The following is a 23,187-nucleotide window of genomic DNA, read 5'->3' as shown; positions in this document are numbered from 1 at the left end:
ATTTCCTAAATAGTTTCTTGAATTTTAATTTGAAGGCAATAGGGTGTAGTAGGTAAGAGCAATTGCTTTGAGCAAGATCACATGGGTTTGAATTATGTTCTGTATCTTAGTTTTATTTATTGTAGAAAGAAGATAATCATAAAAATACTTTAGAGTTATGTTGAAGTTTAAATGAGTCAGTACACACAGTTGCTTAGAATAGTGCCTCACATATAATGAATGTTCAAAAGTATTATTTTAAAAATTCTTGACCAACTTTTTTCTATCCTGTTTAGTTTGTTTTTAGAGTATAGGTGTAAATGTACATGTGTGTTCCAAGTGTTTGTCATTTGGATGGCCTATAATCCTCCTACCTTTTGGTATTAACCTTTCTGTCAAAGTGGCTCCATCTGTAATCTCTGAAACTATGGCTTGTCTCAAGTCTTCTCCAGTATCTGTGAACCTTATGTGGGGTGCTTAGGATTCTCTTACTGTAATTTCTTACTCCTGTTGGGTATTACACCCAACTTTGCTTCTCCCTCTTACAGCTGATCCCTTTTCTATACCTAAAGTTTTTCTTGTTTTCCTCACAGCTTCAAAGCTCCACTAACTCATTGGTCTTTTATATAAAAGATTTCTAACTAAAGGTCGGAGGCTAACTGAAAAGATTAAATATTGTATAGTGTAGGCAACAATAGTAACTTGAATATTAGAAACAACTTAGCTTAAGTTCTTTGGTCTCCTTGCCACAGGGAACTTCTCCCTAGCTTATTTCCTGAGAGTGCCCTTTGCCTTCTTTCTTGTTGACTGCTCACAACCTATCCCATTTTCCCTTTTTCTGTATCCTCCCAGACCTCCTGTCCCCCACTTCTTCCTGAAAGATCATTAGCAACCTCCTAAATTCTTGTTCTATAGAATATCAGGTATTTGTTTTCCTCTATGCAATCCCTTTCTTTCAGACCACTCCTAGGGGCCTCTGTCTCTCTGGGTAAAAAACATAAACAAAAATAGAAAGGACTTTTTCCAATAAAAGGTAGTCCCCTTTAACAGGTCTTCTTCCTTCCTTCTAAAATAAAGCAGCACTGTCTAATAAAGTTTTCTGTAATTATGGTAATGATCTCTAATCTGTGCTGTCTAGTAAGGTAGCTACTAGTCACATGTTACTATTGAGTACTTGAAATGTAGCTAGTGCAACTGAAGAACATTCAGTTAACTGAATTTTAAATTGAATAGGCACATGTGACTAGTGGGCACCATGTTGAACAGCACAGTTTTACATTATCTGCTTCAAAGTGTAGTCATATTTTTCTTCCTGTTAAACATCTATTGGCTTTAATTTTTGAATTAAAGTGTGCAATTTTTTACTTCAATTTTTTTAATATATTGAGTTCAGTGTATAGATGCACCCATGCTTCTATACATGGAAGATTTTAGAAGATTAGTAGGAATAGTTTATATATAAATTAGAAGTCTCAGTAATTTTGTCTGGAAACAAATTTATGTATAGTTATGCAGTTTATTTTCTTAACATGATGAACTAGTTTTATCTTTTTGTGATATTAAAAGTTGATTTTTGAATATTTGTTCAAATTCAAAAATTATGAAAGGATTTAGGAATACTATATAAAATTTGGTGCTCATGAGCATCAAACCTGCTGCTGCATTGTTAGAGATTATGGTAAAGTGGGTCTGGATCTGCTGAAGAGATCCCACATTGACAAGGCTAGAACCTCCAGTAAGGTGCTGATATCCACAATTTCCCCACCCCTACTATTGTTGCCACTGCTGCCCCTGCAGCAGCCTGCAACTGCGTCACTTTTGGAGCCAGAGCCTCCTCCTTTTGATCTCCTGCTAGTGTCTTCTGATGGCAGCACTTAACAGGAAACCAGATGGCAAGGAGGCTAGGAAATGTGGTTTTCAGAATCCCAGCTCCAAGTATAGAATGGAGTATAGAAGGGTGGGTGTGGGGCTGAGAAATGATAGGTAAATGACCAGTATGCCTTGCCAGAGCAAATAAGGATGAAAAAATTAAGTGTGTGTGTGTGCGTTTAACCTGTATATGTTTATGTGTATATGTCTGTGTGTATCATTTTTTCTTTGTATAAATGTTAGTTTATTATGAGTACTGTTTTGTGCTTTAATTTTTGTTTCACTTGTTAGATTTTGGAAATTGTGTCATATTGGTTTATAAAATATCATAATTCTCTTTTTATGGTTGTGGAGTATTTCATTGTATGAAGTGTGCTGTGATATAGTTCACCAACCTTCTATTGATGGACATTTAGGTTGTTTTCAGTTTTTAGCAATTGTAAACAATGCTTCAATGAAGATTTACCTGTCTCTCTCTATATATAAAATTTTGCATATGTGACCATATATATAGGGTAAATTCCTAGAAGTGCTGTCTCAGATAGTATATAATTTATAATTATGCCATAAAGCATGTCTTACCCTGTTAATATGCCTTTTATGATTATTTATGATTTGGTGATTTTGCATTTATGTAGAAATGCTGAAAATGTTAGATCATATGATAAAGAAAACATCATCATAGACAAGGCCCTCAAATGTAGAATATGGCAGTAGGAATGGGCCTTGAGATTTACATGAAAGTTACAGGAGAATACTGCCTCTAGCAAGTCAAATGATGGAAGGAAGAGAAGTGGATAATTAAACAGCAAAAAGCCTTAGGACTAGGGAAATAAATACTGAGGGTAGGATAATGGAAAAAGGAAAAACAGAATAAAGACAGAGAAGTTGTTAGCATAGATGCTACCCAACACCTAAACAAGCCTGAAGTCTGTGAGACCTAGTATAACAGAAAATACTTCTTCATAAATAGCAGGAAAAAATATTTTTAAAATAACTGTTGACATTTAAGAGTATTTTCTGGCCATTCCTCAACAGCACCCATCATTAATACATATTTGCTAAAAAAAACAACCTACATACAATATAATTTAAAATGAAAGTCCTCCCTTACCCTTTTCCAAATAATAGCTGTAAGTTTGGTGTGATTTCTTTAATATACATACACCCAAATGCACACATAAATATGTATACTTTTTTCAAACAGAAAGCTTTTATATTATACATATTGTTCTCTAACCTTCCAAATCTCCATCTTGAAAAACTGATAGACCGTGGCCCTCTTTCCATGTAGATATATCTCATTCTTTTTAATAATAGCACTCTGATCTGTAGTATATGAGTATCAAGATTTATTTTACATTCACTTTTGGTGAATGTTTATCAGGTTGTTTCTAATTTTCAGTTTTTCTAACAGTGCTGCAATGAATGTGATTTAGTTTTCTAGAGGTCAGGGTTCTGTTTTGCCTCTTCTTGAGCACCATTCTGTGCTTTCTGTAAACAGATGGTATCTGGTATAGTGACTAGTTTAGAGGGAGCAATGTCGTTCACTATGTAAACGTATTCTCAAGTAGAACCATCTCTTCTTTGGAAATACTTAGAACATAAAACTTTAAGTGACATCCATTCAATAACTATAAAAGGATAGATTTTGTGTTAACTTCAATATAATGGACCAAAGTTCTAGCTGCTTCTGGCACAGACTTGCAATTTAAAGTGAGAAAGATTAACTCTATTCATTATATAGTAAAAAATATTATGAGGATAAAGGTGATGATGTATATGAAGCTTTTTGAATTTTTCTGAGGAATAATAAGTAATACTATTTGAAGTACAAATGGATTACCTTCAGGCTTCCTCCCCTGAAAGACCATATAAGCCATTATAGGTAGTGTCCTAGAGGACTTTGTCTCCTGAATAGCAGGTGATTGGCTGTGAGAGTGGTGGAAGTGCTGGAAGGAGGCTGCCTAGTAACTGACATATATATGGGACTCCTCAGTCTAATCCTGTCCCCAGCACACTCTGGCATCGAGACCTAGTCATGCCACTTTAACTCTTCCATAAGTCATCTCACATTCTTCTTTATGAAATTGAATATAGTATAACATTATCTGCTTTATTTCATAGTCATATAAAGTCAAGATGAATTGAGATGAAATATAAGGACACTACTTTGATTAGGATGTTCATATGATTAGGCTGATTCTAGTGATTAGGAGTATTAGTGTATCTGGGACACATGTATGAGGTTCTATTCTTATTGCTCTTTCAAGAAGACTTAAACTGGGTGGCCAAGGGGGGAAAAAACAAGAAGGTATAAACTAGCAAAAAAAATGGTGAGAGAAAGATGAGACACAGGTTTTTGACTATATTATAACTTTAGCAAGACATCAAAATTTTATTTCTCATAAGTCTCATTAAGTACTCTTTATTTTTTTATCAACCAAGATGATATAATATTGATTAACTGAAATTATCAGTTAAAAGGTAGCATAGATATACAAATTATTTTTGTTATTACTTAGGAGAATTCAAATTAGGATCAGAATTACATTTATAAATACATAACATGTTCTGATTTATTATTCATATTTAGTCTTTTTAACTTCAAATTCATTCATTCCTGGAATTTTTTCTTTTAGCTCTTTTAAAAAATAGCTATCACATTTTTAATCTTTAGAAAATTTTTCTTTTTTTTGGGGAACAAATTACTAGTTCACATCAAAGTTCCCATTGGTTTACATTTTATGTACTTAAGAATGCTAAAAAGTGCAGCCAGTTTCAGTTATTTTAATGGCATCTAAGTTTTTCCATCTCTTTCTTAAAGAGATTTTGTTTGTTTGTTTGTTTGTGTCCACATTTAGGGCCACTTTCTGGGTGCTTGTTTTAAACTTTTTTATTATAAATAGTCTTTTGGGATAAGAATTCCTAACTTATTCCATAGTAGATGATAGAAAGAATTCCTTGAATTTTTCTGAAATTTATAATTATAGTTATTTACTTTGTAGTAGTGTTAAGGGTCTGGGGCATATTTTGTTGATTGGGGTATTGTTAAATAATTTTTATTGTTTAAACTAAAAACTAAGGCGTATATGCAGAGATTGTTTTAAAGTCTTTTTGGATCACCTTATTCAAAATTGTAAATCACTTCACTGTTTTCCTGCCCTTTCTATCATCCTTCCCAGCTTTCTTTTCCTCCATAGCATTTATTACCTTCTAATGTATATACAATTTACTTTTTTGTTTGTTTGTTTATAGTCTGTCTTCCCTACTAAAATGTAATCTCCCTGAAGGAAGCTATTTTTATCTTATGTATTGGCTGCTATCCAGTGTTTAGAAAAGTCACTATATAAATACTCATCCAGATTTCTAGTTTTTAAATATACTTTGTAAAAAGTATTTAGTCAGAACTTTTACTTTTTGAGAGATATTGACCTTGTTTTAAATTTTAAAAGTTTTAAATAGTGAACTCCAACTCATCTTAAATATAAACAATTGGAAAGTTAATATCACCATCTTCTTAAAAGCCTTACTTTATGAAAGACATATGCCTTCTTATGCCCACCACCTCAAATCAGGAATTTATTTAAAAACGTAACCCTTAAGGTATTAAAATCTATATATTAAGCCCAATTTCTTACAAATTTCTGGGTCAGTGGTGATAACTGATTTTCATATCGATATTAATAATGGTAATTTTGATGTGCCTTAAGATCCCAAAATACCTTCTGATGCACAGAAAAAAAAAAAAAAAGAAGGAAAGAAAAAAAAGAAAAATTTCAAAAGTTGAATTTTCTTTAGGATGATATATTTAATGGTCATCTGAATTTGGTATACATGATAACTGAGTTTAACAGAACACTAATTCCCAAATAATTTTAAGTAAATAGAAGCTTAATTTTCTGTTTAAATGATTTTTACTTCTCCCATGTATACCAGCAGCACAGACAATTCTTCCTTAGTTCCCACTCTGTTCTTTTTTCCTAGTCGTCCATGTGGTTTCTACAAAGGTATTTTATGCTATTCTGATTAGTAAGCTAAAATTGTTTGGCATAACCATAAACATCTGACTATTTTTATGGGGAATATCACTGGAATTTTCCAGGTACTGGTGACAATAATGGAATAAATTTTTAGAGGATGCTCTTCTAAGTAAAGGAAAAATAAAAATAGCAGCTAATAGTTATCAAACACTGCGTATTAGTCACTCTTTTAAGTGATTTTATTGTACTAATCAGTTTATTCCTTACAATACCCTATGAGCTAGGTAACTATTATTAGCTCCATTTTATAGATGAGGAAACTGAGGCACAGAAGACTTAAGTAACTTTCCCAAGTTCACACAGCTAGTATGCAGGAAAGCTAAAGTTTATGCCCATACTCCATTCTGCTTAGAAGGAATATATTTTTAATATTCTTATTGTATGAGGGGCTATGGGGCAATGGTATCAATCAGGATACAGACACACTAATTAAAAGCACATTAAGTATTTCAGCAAAGAGAATGTAATGTAGGGAAATAACAGATTAAAAAAAAAAGCGAAAGAGAACATAGAAGTTACATAAAATCAGTAATTGTAGTAAGCAATCATTCGTGCTAGGGCACCAAAAGGAAGAATTTATGTTTATCAAAAAATTGGAAGAGAAACCTCACAGAGCTGAGTCTTAGACGTCTAAGGAGGGGAGCTGTGTAGCTGCTGGTACCTGAAGAGCTCAAAGGAGATGTGTGGAACGTCAGACCTCTGAGCAGGGGTATTGCCCAACTGTGCTTGTCCTTATGAGAGGGCATGAAGAGACTGGTTCTGGTAGTGCTGGAGAAAGCTAGAGAGGAACCCTCTGTTGGTGCTGGTGTGAACTGCTGCTGCTGGGGCAGCCCTGACAGGAACAGCAAGCTAACAGGAAGTAAACCTCTTCTCCCCTCTTCCTACTTCCAGTTTCCCTCTAGAGCCTCTTTAGTTTATGGGACCTAATAACTAGGAAGCCATTTAATGAAGGACAAAGGTGGGGTACAGATCCCCACTCTCAGCATCTTAAAGAGCACAGAAACCTGGATTTAGAACTAATTAAAAGACAAGAGTTTAATCACTGGCACAGTGAGAAGCAAATTCCGGAAAATAATGGTGACATCTCTTGTTGACTAATCGAGTCTATAAATCACTATGTAAAATGACTACTTGTAAAACTTGGGTAAAGAATAATATGAAAATGATGAAAAACGTAAATATTAACATAGTATTTTAAATGGGAAAATATTGCTTTGTAATGTATGTTAAAAAAAGTATTATTAGGAAAAGTATTTAATATCTCTTTTATTCATTTTAGATAAGATGGGAAAAAAACATCACATTGGGGGAACCACCAGGATTCTTACATTCTTGGTGGTGGTAAGTATCTTTTATTCTATTTTTATTAGATTGATGCATTCCAGTAGGCTAGCACTGTACCTGTTTATGAGTTTATGTTTCCTTTTTATTCTTTTTTACTTTTCTAAAATTGTTTTCTGGAAAGTAGCACTTATTTTTAAAAAAAACCTCAAAAGTAGCATTTGTGTTATTTATTTATTAATAATTTGATGATACTACCACGAAGTCAATCTGAAATTGGAACCAGTATGTGGAATCTCCAACTGTAAGTATGATTCTGTGTTAGTCAGCTTGGCCTGCCATAACAAAATACCGTAGATTAGATGGTTTAAGCAGTATAAATTTATTTTCTCACAGTTCTGGAAGCTAGAAGTCCAAGATTAAGGTGTCAGTATAGTAGGTTTCTGGTGAAGGCTCTCTTCCTGGCTTATAGACAGCTACCTTCTCACTATGTCCTTATATGGTGGGGAGAGAGAAAGAAAGGGCAAGCTCTCTGTGTCTCTTCTTATAAGGGCACTAGTCCCGTCATGAAGGCCCCACCTTCAGGACCTCATCTTAACCCGATTATTTCCCAAAGGCCTCATCTCCAAATACCATCACATTAGGGATTGGTCTTCAACATAATGAATTTGGGGTACAATTTAGTCTATAGAAGATTCCTTTTTCATCTTGCAGTAGAAATGAGGATGGCACTTTTTCTTGGCTTTCTGATTGCTAAGCTAGTTGTAAAGTGGGCTATCAAGTTGTCAATGCTATACTACCATATAAGTAATTATATACTGGCATGCCATTCTAGTTCTTTCTTGAACCCCCTATTCTCTTGGGGGGATTTGGAGTGGGAGATAATTTAATTGGCATCTTTTGTAATAGCCCAATCCTGTTTCAAAGTAACAGTTAATCATTAAACAAATCATTATTCCCCAAGAACAAGAGGAGAATAAGTTACAAATAAGCAGATACCAAAACAAGTTTATCTTCATTTTCTTGACTTGGAAATGCATATTCATGAGAAACAGTTGCCATGTACAGTGCTCTGTATATACTTAACTAATCAAATGGATTTTTTTTTTTTTTTTTTTTTTTGCTTCAAGAAGTACTGTTCATAGTTTTATGTTTCTTTGTATTTCTGCCATGTGGCAGTGGTGTCTTTTAAAGTTTTATTTATTCATGAGGATGTTAGCATATTTTTCCAAGCAAACCTAGTAAAGTTTATTTCTTGCATTCTGTCAACAAATACTGACTGAGTGTCTTGTGTGTGTCAGGTGCTATGCTAGATACTATGGACATACTAGTGAGTAAAACAGACACACAACCTTCCCCTGTTGCTAATGACAATCTACCGGGGAAAATATATAAATGAGCAGTGAGAAAGAAGTGTTTTATAAGAGATATGTGGAGTACCATGTAGGCACATACCAAATACATTTCACCTGGGGGAGCTAGTACATAAGCCAAGGCCTTAAGTATGTATAAAAGTTGGCCAGAGAGACATGGAGGGATAGAGAGGGGGAATGTTCTGGATAAATGATACCATGTACAAAGACCTAGAAGTGAAAGGCAGAGAGTATACCATGTAGAAAGAATACAGAGAAATTCATTACATTGGAAATTGAGGTGATAGAGTGATTTAGGGATGAGGCTGGATTAGTAAACTGGATGTTTAAGGTCAGTTATAAAGACAATACAATGCAGTTAAGTTTTTAGAAGGAGAGTTATAATGTCAAGTTGCATCTTAGCAATATCACTCTGGTTCTATAGAGGAGATAATGGATGGAACAGGAATAAGTCTAGAAGCAGGGAAGCACTTAGAAGGCTCTTGCAATAAGGGCTAGAGAATGGTTACTCAAAGTAGTGTATAAGAAATGAGGAGGAAGAGAAGTGGAAGGATTTGAGAGATGTAAGTCTTGAAGTAGCATTGGCAGAATTTGCTGAAGAGTTCAGCTTTTTAAGCATGCTAGAGTTGAAATACATGCCATCCAAGTGGAAATGGGGTTGAGCAGGCAGCCAGTTGTATGTGTTCAGTGTTCAAAGGAGAGGGAGATGAAGCTGGGCATGGTGGTGCACACCTGTAGTCCAGGCTAGTCTAGGAAGGATGATTGCTTGTGGCCAGGAGTTTGAGTCTAGCCTGGGCAACGTAACAAGCCCCCATCTCCAAAAAAGAAAAAAAAAGAAAATGGAGAGAAAGGGAGGGAAGGAGATAGAAGATGGTTAGATGGTATTGACTTGAGGGAGAAGTTGGGGGAAGTGGGCCTTAGGCAGAACGCTTGCAACATTAACATTTAAGGAATGAGGAGGAAGACAGGCTGCAAAAGAGACAGGTCTCAGCTAAAGAGATAGGAGGAAAACCAGAAGAGTGTAGCATCATAGAAACCATGAATAAGGGAGAGTTTTGAGAAGGAGGAAGGAAGGTCTGTCATGTCACTATAGCTGAAAGGTAAAGTGATTGTAGTGCGTATATCCTTTTGGATTTAGGGGAAAGGCCATGGATAACTTACGTGAGCTGTGTAATGAGCTAGGAAGCGATAGTGTTTTGGTGTTGAGAAGTGACGGGGAAGGTAGAAAGTGGGAAATAGTAGGTGTAGTCAGTTCCTTCAAAAGGTTTATCTGTGATGAGGAATAAAGGGAATGATAGCTGAAAGAATACTATAGATTTGAGAGAGAATTTTTTCCTTTTAGATGGGAGAGACATTAGCACGTTTAGTGTTTAAGAGGAGGCAGTAGAGAGGCAGAGTCTGAAGAGACAGGGAGAAAGGATATTTAGTAGAATCCCCAAGGAGGCCAGGAAGAAGGGAATCCAAAGCATGAGTGTTGGGAAGTATGTGAGGAAAGGACCATCTCCACCATTGTGGTCTCACCATTGTGGTGAGAGGAGATGTAGGGATATTTGTATGTTTGATGGCAAGAAATTCAGTTCTTATTCTGATGTCTTTTGCATTCTCTGCAAAGTAGGATATGAGGTCTTCTGCTGAGGGTACTGAGTGTGATGATGGTGGTGGTGAATTTTTAGGAGAGTGAAGAATAGTCTTTAAAAAGTTAGAAATAATTAGATACAGACCCAGAAATAATTCTATATTTTGTGATTAGGAGCACACAAAAAAATTGCCATGCAGTGTTTAAGACCTAGTTGATATCAGAGCTTATAAATTCATTCTAGCACCAGTATGCCCAGGTATGTGACTTTTCTGCAGCAGCAGTTGGTAGTTCAGGGGTTTGCATGAACAAACTGGGCATTTCTTTTTTGCATTTCTTCTATTGAAAGTATTTTCTGTTGAGTACTATATACGCTCATCTCTCAGCATCTTTCTTCTTTTTAGTCTGTCTCCTGAAAGCATGCCTTATTAGAAACACTGTGGTGAATGGAACCACACTTGGTCAGTTGTGGTTGTGGGTTTCCCCTGTTTGTCTTACATACATATGGCAGGAACAGGTGCGGTCTTTTGGTTCAGAGTTGTTCCTGTATTTGGAACAACGGTTCATTACAGTTAAGCGCCATCATTGTTCTGTTTTCCTGGGGTTTAAGACTGATACTTTTATACTATTATAAGTCAAATTCTCATTTTATATAATATGTATTTATGAGATCTAGATCTAGACTGTAAATACTGAAGTTTTTTTCTGAATATAGTTGAGTCTCCTCACCTGTTGACACTCCCTAATTTTGCATGTTTCCAATTAGGTCTACAAAGTAACATAAGAAACCATTTTAGAAGTCAGTTCCTATTGGTTAACAAGTGAGAATTTTAAGAGTTTTCCATTATAGCATTAATTTTATTTCTTGCACCTATTGTTTTTACGCTCTTTCTCATGAATTTAACCTATTCCTTTGCTGTGAATGTTTGATAATAACTTATTGGATACTGTGATTTTTTGTTTCTGTTAGATTTTAGCTTTTTTGTTCTTAGCTATCAGAAGGTGCAGCTTTTAAATCTGCTATTGCTCTTCTTTTTCTGTGGCTTTTAGATTCAGGGGAGCCTTTCCTCCATGGCTTTGGTATTTTAAGTACCTTAATTTGTACTTACTTGGAGATATCAAATAAATAATAATTGGCACATAGATATTTTTAGATCATATTTATTCAATTTAGATCTAGTACATACATAAAATGTATAGGTGTAGTATTTTTAATGTTTTAAATTTTTTCCCCTTAAAATTACTAATATACTCTTTGAAGTGCCTACTTTATCTATATAAATCAGTGATTCTTAACAATTTTGAAATCATGGGGTTCTCTGAGAACTGATAAAAGCTATGGGTCTCCTCTCACAGAAAAATACACCAATCCTGATCTTGCTTTCCTGACCATTGCATATAGGCAGCTATTATTGTGGGCTTTATATCCAGCAGATGCCAGGCCTGTTTATCCTTAACTCTGTGGAACTGGGCTTCATAATCTGTGCTCTGGGTTAGGGATTGGGGACTATAATAATCATTGCCTTTTAAGGTTGACCAGGAAAGCTGTTGCTACTGTTGAAGTCTAAAGAATTAAGATGACATGTATTCTTCAAGAACTTACTGCTTACTCATTTGCTCAAACTGAAAGTCCCTTTTGGATGAATGAGTTGTAATTTTATGACTTCTTCTCACTGCTATTTTTTATAGAATATTTGAAATTGGAATTGTTCTATTGTTTAAGCCTCTTCACCAAATATTTACATAGTGCAAAACTAAGTTGCCCTCAAGGATATCAGTAGTATGAGAGATGCACAATTAAAAATAATATAACAGAGGTATGTGCTGGTTATATGGCAACACAAGAGCAATACTCATTTTAGCTTGGAGAGTTAGAAAAGGCTTCATAGAGAAAGTGAATCTGAGCTGAGCAGAAAGTTGAGTGAGGGAAGGGTATTTTGAACAAGGAATAGTATTACATAAAATCTTGAATGGATGATCGATCATACACTCAAGGAATGACAGGTAGTTTGTATCAGTTGATCTGTAGGTGTGGTACTAGAAAGTAATAGAATATAAGGCTAGAGACAAAAGCAGGGATCAGATATGAAGTCCTTGAGTAAATTAAGGATTTTGGACTATAGCCCAAAGATTTTAAATAAGGTGCATGACATGATTGGATTTGTGCTTTTAGATACTCACTTGGCATCAACATAAAGATAGATTAAAGAGGGTTGAGAGCAGAGGCAGAGACTAGTTTATGAGACAATTGTAATTATCTAGATGAAAGGTGATAAGGTGAGAGATCCCAGATAACAGTGTGTTGGATAGTTTGGAGGTGAATGAGGAGGCTTCTAAGTTTTAGATTTGGATGATGGTATGCACAGTGATGCCATTGACTGAGTAAAGGCATTTAGAGAGAATAGTAGGCTTTGGAAAAAAGACCATGATTGAGCTTGAACAGGTTAAATTTTGAGATGACTATATGACATTCAGATAAAGATGCTATATAGAAAGTCAGAGTTCTGGGTCTACAGCTCTGACATAGGTACATGATGGTGTGGGACTTACCAGCATAGACCATATTGTAGGTGAAGAGTGTTCATAGATGAAACCGCCCAGTATAACAAGTAAGAGTAGGACCTGGGGTTGGAACTCTGGGGAAAAAAAAAATCAACATTTAAGCATGGGTAGATGAAGAAGAGCCTCAAAGAAAAGTAAATGGAGAGGAAGAAGAGTAATTGGGAGAGAATAATGTATGAGAAGCAGGAAAGGCATTCACAGGAGAGAATATTCAACAGTTAAATTTAAATTCCTCAGCCAAGTGTAAGTGGGGGAAAAAAAAGATGCAAAGATGTTCCTGAATTGGGGAATAAGGTGAACTTTGGTGGTCTTGGAGAGAACAGTTTCAGTGGAGTGGTGAAAGTGAAAGTTAGAAGGCTGCTATAATTGATACTTTCAGCTCTAGGGTTAGTGAGAGTAGTTGAAGTATGTGGTGGCATGTGTCATCGTTTCAGGATTAATATAGAAGACCTAACAGTTTTGTTTCTAAAATAGATTTGAGCATGTGTATAGACTCAGGTGAAAAGTTGGTGAAAAAGTGGGAGAGGTTGAAGACATGGGAAAGGGAGATACACATACATGAACGAGCAGAATAAAGGATGGGAGAGATGAGGCAAAGGCCTCCGACGGGAGGAGGGGAATTTCTGCCTTTAGTATAGGTTGGAGGAAAGTACGTGCTTTTACTTTCTGGAGCTTTTTTCTCTTGTTTCTGGTGTGATTTCCCTAATCACTTCTTTTTTCTTTTCCAGTTTGCACTATGCTCAGTGCTACAATATTTCCTGTGCCCCAATTTATAATAACTCTATCTGGATCAAATCCCTTTTGAAAACTTACTTCTTATTCATTCTCTTCCATAAATTTTTCCAACTCTTCCATTAATTTCAGAGATAAAAATGCCACGAAACTTCTTTCCTCTGAGGTTAACATCTTTTTCAACATGCGCAATTTAAAAATATAGGCTTTTAAAAAATTTGTATTTAAAGTTTTCATTGCAGAAACTGTGTTTCATTTGTATTTAATAAAATAAAGATATAAAACACCTTTTTAAAATAACTTTGGGCCTATGTATTTATATCTTGAAATAAAATCTTTTTGTATAAAGAAATTTAAAAACTATCTGCTCAAAGTTCTAATTCCAAATTTGACTGAAATTTCCTGAATTGTAACCAGTGATCATCTCAGTAACAGATATTTCTTAATCACGGAGCTGAATTCAGAGGCCTACTATTAATAAGACCTTAATTACATTTCTCTTTTGAGCAACATGAGTGTCTAATTCCAGGTGGTGTATGTAAATGGAACTCAGAAACGTCTTCTCTTCTGTCTATATTGAGGCATACATGGATCACTGGCAGCTGCATGTCGGCTGAGGGGTGTTGCCATAGGATGCTCAGAAATGAGTTAGAGTATGAGGGTCAGAGGTAGGATAACAAAGTGCTTGCTGTCTCATCTGGGACAGTTATCTACCACACTCTTATAATAGCTGATGCTGGTTAGACTGCCGGAGCTGTATAAACCTGCCCATAATCAGAAGAAGTAGTCTTGAAATGTGAACTTGTAAAACCATACTCACATTAGGAGCATAATAATGTAATGATTAAAAAGCTCAAGCTCAGCTCTGCCGCTAATTGTGTGACCTTAGGCAAATTATTTAACATCTCTCAACCTCAATTCCCTCATCTATGAAATGGGGGTAATAATTAGGTGTACGAAATGCTGAATATATGATGATTAGTAGATGATACTTGAATTTAGTACATATTCAATACATGTTAACTATATTTGCTGCTATTTTAAACTATAAATTTGTTCTTAATTCAGGAATATTATGAGGATTTTATCATACAAATATAATGCTTGCTTTTTTTAAAGTATTGAGTAATACTAAAGAATAATGCAAATACACAAGTGAAGGTTGTAAGATGGACAGGTACACCTCATGTAAAACCATTTTGGGTCTTATGAATGGATAGTTTTCTTCAATAGGTATTATGAGTAACTAACATTCATTGATATAGTTTTAGACCAATCAAAGAGAAATGATTTCTTTAGCTATTAAGACTTGAACTTTTAACAACATGGCTTGCTGCTCAGAAAAATTCTTTTCCACAGTGTCTTACTATTTTTTTTATTTTTAATTTTTTAATTTTAGGTAGTCCTAGATATGGCCAGTGGCATAGGAGTTATATAATTATGTTAGTATCCCATCTTCTTGGACACATCTGGTGTATTTATTCATGCTTGTAGACTTCTTTTATAACCATTTTGCTTTCTATGTTCCCTTGAGATATTAATAGCTAACTAAGTCATTTTGACTCACATACTTAGGAATAGAAGGGAAAACAATGTCTGTATGCTGTGTTTTCCCTTGATTTATGCAGGGAAGATTTTAATAAGAATAGATGATATAAAATCAGTGATTTAAATACTTCGTAAGTTTTGCTTCTCTGTTTATTAGTCATTGTCTTCTTCATTTGTAAAAGACAGATTTTTCACTTGTTTCTGCTTAGAAATAAAGAGACTATATAAATCTAAAGCATTATTTGTGGTGATGAATCTACTACATTTCAAGGATAATAGTTTTAATAGATGTAGGATTGGAGGAATTGAGAGCTCCTTAGCCACTAGCATCTCAGGTTGTGGAGAAATGAGGTCTGTGTCTATGGAGGTTTGGAATTTTCTGCCGTTGGCCGTCTTGGGAATCAAGGAATAAGTTCAGTGGGTCATCAGAATAGCTTATTAAAGTACGTCAATAAAATCCTTGGAACTCAGGACAACGCCAGTATTGTTATGAACTTTAGCTACTAAAAAGCCAAATTCTTTCTCTAGGATTTAAGTCTACATTTTCGTATGGTAATTGTCACATTGTCATACTATCAGCCAAAAGCATTTGTCAAGAATATTTGTGGAATTTAAATATATAAAATGTAACTTCTACTTTTAGGTGCTTTAGGCAAGTGTGCAATTTTCCGTTCAATTCATCATTAGTTTTGGATCCACAGTCAAATATGTGCCATGGATTATATATCTTTTCATTTTCTTAGGCAGTATATGACATAACATATTATATAGGTATTTAATGGAGTTTTGAAATATTCCTAGAAGAAAATGATAGTTTTTAATTTTTTAAAAATTTATGAAGTGTTCATAGAGGTCTTTTGAGGTTTTAACCTCATTATTTTCTAAATTTCAAAATAAGGCTATAAAAGTTAAATGATTTGTCTACTATCCCACAAAACCAAGCATGGATTAATTGCAGAATGTGGCCTAAAATTATGTATTTTGGTCTTAGCTTGTTACGATGTTATGTTGTTACAATCTAGCCAATTGTTCTCAAATATTAGGATGGTATTGTAGCAGTCACAATATAGACTAAGCATCCTTAGTCTGAAAATCCAAAATCTGAAATGTTCCAAAATCAAAAACTTCTTGAGTGCTGATACAATGCTCAAAGGAGATGCTTATTAGAGCATTTTGATTTTGGATTTTCAGATCTGGGATGCTCAACCAGTAGTAGGCATGATGAAAATATTCCACAATCTGAAACAAATCTTGTATCTGAAACACTTCCAGTCCCAAGCACTTTGGATAAGGGATACTCAGCCTGTACTGTATGGCTCACATTACTAGGGTAAAACATGATTGAACTTTCTAGAAAAGATAAAATTTTGAAATATCTTTCCCACTGGTGATTCTTACAGGTGAGAACATTCAGATGCTTAATAAAATAAATGAAGCATGTATAAAACATGAATATCATAGCACTAAAAATAAATTTGTATCTAATATTTTATTAATTTTATACTTTAAATTTCAAAAGATATCTTAGATCACTATAAACTTAATTATGAAACTCTCCTGATAAGCAGGGCTTTTTAAAAATGTAGATTTACCCAATTTTTATGAGTATTCTTTAACCTTGTTACTTTATAATCTCATACCTTCCTGGTGGCCGCCTTAGCTATATGATCTTTAAAGTGATGAAATAGAGATTGTGAATGCACAGAAAAGAATAGACATTTGTCTTAGGCACTACAAAATGATACCTAGAATAAGGCTTACCAAGGACAAATATTTTTAAAGGGTCTGTTTCTTTACTTTTATTAAATAAGATCATGTATAAGTGATATAGGATTCTTAGAAACACCACATATAAAATTATACTGTGTTTAGTAACTTGTATGTAAACTTTTGACCTCCAACTAAATTCATATAGGCAAACTTAATAGAAGTAGAAGAATGTTACTATTCTAAGGTAAGGAATTTAATTATATATTTGTAGATAATTATTTCTAATATTTATTTAATGATTTTTAGGGCATACTCCAACAATAAATCAATACATTATCTCCCCCCCCATCCATTGTGTAAGGCAGCCTTTTAAAAATAATATAATGGAATTATAAAAGTAATATAATTTGAATAATTTTCAGGAGAGGTCTTATGATACTTGCTAGGAAATTAGGGAATGAAGAAATATTAAATTGTTTAATTGCCCAATATTAAATTGCCCTGGGTGGGCATGGTGGCTCACACCTGTAATCTTAGCAGTTTGAGAAGCCGAGGCAGGAGGATTGCTTGAGGCCAGGGGTTCAAGACCAGCCTGGGAAACACAGTGAGATCCCATCTCTACAAAAAAATGAGAAAAATTAGCTGGAGATGGTATGCTCGTAGTCCTAGCTACTCAGGAAGCTATGGTGAGAGGATTGCTTGAGCTCCAGAATTTAAGGATGCAGTGAGCTATGATGATGCCACTGCATTCCAGCCTGGGCAACAGAGGGAGACCTTGTCTCATAAATAAGTAAGTAAGTAAGTAAGTAAGTAAATTGTCATAATATTGTACATAATATTCTATGATTAAACTACATACAGTTTAAAAACTACATTAAAATATTTGGTTTTAAAGTCTTTGAAGTTCCTTAAGAACATGAGAATAAGAGTAATGCAATCTACTGTAATTCATAACATACCCTATCCAGGTGGAAAACTTTTAGCTGTATCCTTGTTTATCTATGGGTCTTATACTTTTTATTCCAGTAGGGCTGTAGGGAAGACAATTACAATTCTAACTGCTTTCACTTTTTAAAAAATAATGAAATTTACTTAAATTATTTTTGTTTTTATTATTTTCTTTGTATTTCTTTCTTATTGTAGAAATTGAAAAGAAAATAATGCCAATATTCAGTCTTTGTTTCTTTTTTCATTACTGAGGGTAATCTTATTTTACTGAATTAATTGTTAACTTACCTTATGTTTTAAGGACTACAGAATATTTTATCTTAGATGAGAAGAGAAATTTCCAGACTAATAAATCTTTGAAGGTGAAAATAAAGCTTCTGTGTTCAATTTACCAAGTTTTATTGCACTGTTGTTACCTGTACCCTCAACATAATGACCTGCCTTAAAAATACGTATGCATTTTAAGCTTTTATGCAAGCTAATTATAGTGTTGATATTATCAATAATATGCTTACTAGGTGTCAGACACTATGCTTATGTTATATAATTTGATCTTCTCAATCTCATTTTATAAGGGAAGAAATTGTTTTTCTGATCAATTTAAGCAATATCTCAAGGGCTCTCACAGCTAGTAATCAGCAGGTCTGGCTTCTGTCTCAAATATGTCCTACTCCAATGCCTGTTCTCTTATCCACTGGTATTAGTCTACCTTCTACTTCTATAGAATGGGAAATGTGGAATAAAAAAATTATATTAATCATCATAATTTATTTATAACCAATTTATTTATTTATAGCCAATACTTTTAGACATTTACTTTCCTGATTTTTGAATCCCTTGCTCATGTTCATTCTTAATTTGGTGTAGATGGAAGGATGACGAGAGCCATGTGTTTTATAAGAATCATAGTTTGTTTTCTCCAACCAGTCCATTTTGCTTTAACTTCCCATTGTTCTTGAATAGGAAGAAAAAGAAGAGTTAGAATTGATAATTTTACTTTCAAAATTACTAACCAATTTTGTTAATTGCAGGGGAAAATAGGAGGATATTTTAAGAAAATATATTTGTTTGACCATTGTAATTTAACAGTCAAGGTATTGGCCTGCAAGTTGGTCAACAAAGTTATCTTCAAAAAATTATCGACCCACTTTATTCCTTAATGACTAAATTAAATTAGAATATTATTTACTATTCTATTTTTCACGAGAAAGTTGTGAAAAGTATTATGCTTCTTTATAAAATTCTTATTTTTCAGTTTTGAAAGACAAGTGGAGTGGTACTATTGCATGAAGTACATTATTTATTGCATGAAGAGCCTTGCCCGAATTTAAATTTTTCAAAGAAAAATTTTGTATAAAGAATAATGTTTTCTACTTTTAGAATCATGATTGCTTATATTGGTGTTATGTGACTTTCTTAATTTTACCATAATTACTTTTTCTAGTGTATTTTGGGATCTCTACTGTGCAGCTCCAGAGAGACGGGAAACATGTGAACACTCAAGTGAAGCAAAAGCCTTCCATGATTATGTAAGTTAACATACGATTTTACAAAGTTATATTGTTAGTTTTCTTTTTAACCATTGCTCTAGAAAACCACATTGATCATTTTTTGTTTTGGTACTTAAAATTGGTTGTTCTTTCTTCTTGAAAAATAAGCTCAGAACTTTAAAAGTGGAATACAAGGGGGCATTGGGTCTTGTTGAAGCCCAGGATAAAGAGCAGGCCTGACTGCAAGATATTAAAGGTATTTGATTTGTGAAATTTCAGATTTATAAAAATTAAATAGTAATTCTTCTGCAAAAGCATTCATCATAAGATTTCTGTAGATGATAAGCTCCTCTCACACACAAGATTTTTAAAAAAATATTGAAATATTCTTTTCTTTTTGCAACTTTTAGGTATATATCATAAGGCTAAATATCCTCTCCACTGAATTCAGTTCTCCACATAAAATTTATTGTAGATTAAAGAAAATACCAGATAAGAGAATAGAAGATTCTTGGCAAAAATGAAAATGTAATTTTTTTTTAATTCTTAAGGAAGGGCAGGGACTGTCTTTGGCTTGAACATTTTTAGAGGAACTGCAAATCTGATTTTAGAGAGTTGATAGCATCAGGAGTTAGAATTCTATGTAAATAAAAAAAGGGAAAAGAGAACAAGGAAGATTTTCTTTGGAGAAAAAATATATGTAAGAATGAGAAGATGGTACTATGAAGGGGCTAGGGAAACACTGTGTATGTAGAACTGATCAGAAGGATAGATTGAATTTGGGATGGAGAAAATGCAGTTTTCTTGATTAGGAGGAAGTAGAATTGGGGCTGGAGCCTGAGGAAATAGCTGTGAAGTACCTAAAACGTAACCTGAGGGATATTTGTCAAGTTGGTGGCATCATTCTGTGCAAAACGCCTTAAAAAGCAGAACCAGAGCTCAAAAGGGAAAAAGACCTTGTTCTTCTAAAGGAAATAATTCAGCCTTAGACTAAAGATTAGAAATGGCCAAAAGAATTACAATCCCCAAAATAGCACAAGAAAGAGTATGCAGACTTAAGAGAAGTGAAAATCTTGGGCACCTGGCACGGACTGTGCAATTCTTTAAATGTGTACTAACATGATTCAAGTGAGACTGCTCGTGATTACCTCATCTGATATTTATTGTACTCATAAAGCTTGATATGTACTAAACAATAGCTCTTGGGGACAAGCTGAATAAAAGGGATGCTGCTGCACATAAAGATAAAGTAGAGAAAAGGCAGATAAAGGCAGGGCCCAGGACATAGGATTTATCTGAACAATCTGTTTTCTTTTTTACCCTTGGGTGATGGCAGAAAGTAAAGCAGAGACCCAACCATAAAGAGTATGAGGACTCTGTATAGTAGGGTACACCATCTCATCTATTCCTTACATCAAGAGAGGCATGCCTAGATTTGGCCCGACAGGCATGGAAGAAGTTATTTTTTAACATCTCCACTAATTTTGACAACTGGGTGGCATTAGAGAATGCCAGTGTTTTACTCTAAGAATAGAATTAAGGGAGATAAAAATTGACGATGTACAGTTTAAGACGTTAATTATATAAATACTTTTTCCTAAATTCCATTGTGTAGAAAGATGCACCCTACAGTTCACCATGGAGATCTTATGGAGAATACTGAACTAATTTGGCATCTCTTCCTAGATAAATCACCATCATCATTGCCATAGTCACTGTTAACATTATCTTGCATTCATAAGGCACTTTGAAAATTCCAGAGTATTCACACTTATTAGCTTTAGAAATCAATCCACTTACATATTTTAAGGTTTTTGAACATGAACATTGGCCAGAGGTAGGAGTGAAATTAGAGTAGATTTTAAAGGAAGAACAACCTCTTACCATGTAATTTGGTCCTAGAAAATGTAAAGAAAAAATCAGTATTTGGATTTTATAATTCATTATGAATATTAGCACATGTTTTATCAGATGTTTAATTTTATCTTAAATATTAGTTTTGAGAGATTTAATTTATTCTTAGATGGCATTTTTATTACATCTTCAAGCCAATTTCTTTTCAGTGGCAATACATCTCCATTTTCTTTTTAATTGGAGGTTGGTAAAAAAGATAGAGTTTGACTTACATAATTTTATATTACAATTGGATTTTAAGAGATACATTTGTTTTCTGTAGCATACTTTTATGGTAATTTTCATGAATGGGATCCTGAATTCTTAACAGTAGACAATTTCTGAAAATGATCAGCATAATTTATGTCCAGTGTTTAAATATAGAGGTTTGAAAGACTTGAGGAAGAAAATGAGAAACATAGGAACAAATAATAAGATTTTGGTAAAATTCTTGAATATCATATTCCTACATTAAGTCTATTACAGAATCATTTCTATAATGGTAATTAATATGTTTACCTACTGAATTTTAAAGTAGTTCTCAAGCAAGCATTCTGAAAAATATTTTCTTAAATAGTTGCATTTTTAGTATACAACTATTTGCATGTATAAAATTCTGATATGTTTAAAGATTAGTTTTGTTATTCTGTAGTTACCTCTTATCTATAAGATTGAATGGACAATGACAGATAAACTAGTTTTTAAAAGAAATACTGGAGGGATAATGAGGTAAAAAATAAATAATCCTATTAGAAATAGGCTAAAATGTTAAAGTGACTATCTTTTAATATTGAGATTCTGCATGATTTTTATTTTTGTCTGTATATAATTCTGTATTTTCCAATATCTATAATTAATTATTTCACATTCAGGAGAGTTACTTTAAAACAGATTAAATTTCACCTTTCAGTGAGTTCTGATGTCTTTTCTGAAATTAGAAAATAAAAAACTTAGCAAAATAAAATTTAAATTAGAAAGTGGTCACTTATTTTTATAACACCATGTTACATGCATAAACATTTAGCATGAAATACATCTGCTTTTTGTTTGTGCACATAATGAGAGACATCATAAACTGAATAGTTATAGTTTTGAGCCATTGCATGATTTATTTTTAACTACTTTACTGAGGTATGATTGACGTACCAAAAAACTGTAGATATGTAATGTATACAGCGTGATGTGTTTGGAGATAAGTTTGGAGATAAGACTTAACCATCATCTCCAAAAGTTTCTTCTGCCACTCGTTTTGTTTTGTTTTTTTCACCTTTTATGGTAAGAATACTTAATATAAGATGTACTGTTGTAACAAATATTTAAGTATATGATACAGTATTATTAATCATATGCTCTATGTTGTACAATAGATCTCCAAAACTATGTATCTTACATGATTGAAACTTGGTACCCTTTGATCAACACCTTGCCATTTCTACCTTTCCTTCGCCCCTTGGCCACCACCATTCTATTTTCTACTTCCGTGAGTTTGACTGATTTGGATTCCACATATAAGTAAGATTAGGCAGCATTTGTCCTTCTGTGACTGGCTATTTCACTTGGCATACTGTCCTCCAGGTTCAACCATGTTGTCACAAATGGCAGGATTTCAATTTTAAAGGATGAATAATATTCCATTGTGTAAATATACCACATTTAAAAATTTATTTATCTGTTGATAGATACTTAGGTTGACTTCTTATATTGGCTATTATGAGTAATGCTGCATTGAACATAGGAGATTCAGTTTCTTTGGATATATGATATACCCAGAAGTAGTATTGCTGGATCAAATGATAATTCTATTTTTAATTTTTTTGAGGATCATCTATATAGTTTCCCATAGTGGTTATACCAATTTACATTCCTCCCAATAGTGTACAGGGGTTCCCTTTTCTCTACATCCTGGTCAAACTTGTCCTTAATCCTATAATTTTTAATAACCATTTTTTGTAGTAATTATCACAGAAACATTTCCTAGCTTTCAGTTTTTAATTTTTTTGGTTTGTTTTCTAATCATTGCTTGTTAGAGTATGAATTTTTGTCACTTTACTATTTTATTTGCCAGAGGATTATAGATATAGTGTTAATATCTTTTTTCTTGAAAAATCATCCTCTTCATAGTAATTATGATAAAAAGAGAGAGAAAAAAAGAAAATTTAAGATAAGTAAAACCTTGATCTTCT

General features: G+C 33.6%; 1 protein-coding gene across 5 annotated transcripts in view; it reads left to right on the top strand.

Annotated features, from left to right (window-relative positions):
- The window catches only part of SSBP2 (single stranded DNA binding protein 2), a 277,732-nt gene that overhangs the window by 99,649 nt on the left and 154,896 nt on the right, over positions 1–23,187 (top strand). For 4 of the 5 annotated variants that reach the window (XM_012784369.3, XM_012784370.3, XM_012784367.3 and 1 more), the window contains exons 3-4: positions 7,171–7,232; positions 19,066–19,150. In XM_012784369.3, the coding sequence (XP_012639823.1) occupies positions 7,171–7,232; positions 19,066–19,150 (147 nt within the window). Of the gene's footprint in view, positions 1–7,170; positions 7,233–19,065; positions 19,151–23,187 lie in introns of those variants that run through there. The other variant, XM_076008152.1, reaches the window with a different exon arrangement.

The sequence above is a fragment of the Microcebus murinus genome, chromosome 11, assembly GCF_040939455.1.
Source record: "Microcebus murinus isolate Inina chromosome 11, M.murinus_Inina_mat1.0, whole genome shotgun sequence".
Lineage (NCBI taxonomy): Eukaryota > Metazoa > Chordata > Mammalia > Primates > Cheirogaleidae > Microcebus > Microcebus murinus.
The sequence above is the reverse complement of the archived record's forward strand: the minus strand, read 5'-3'. Positions and strand labels throughout refer to the sequence as shown.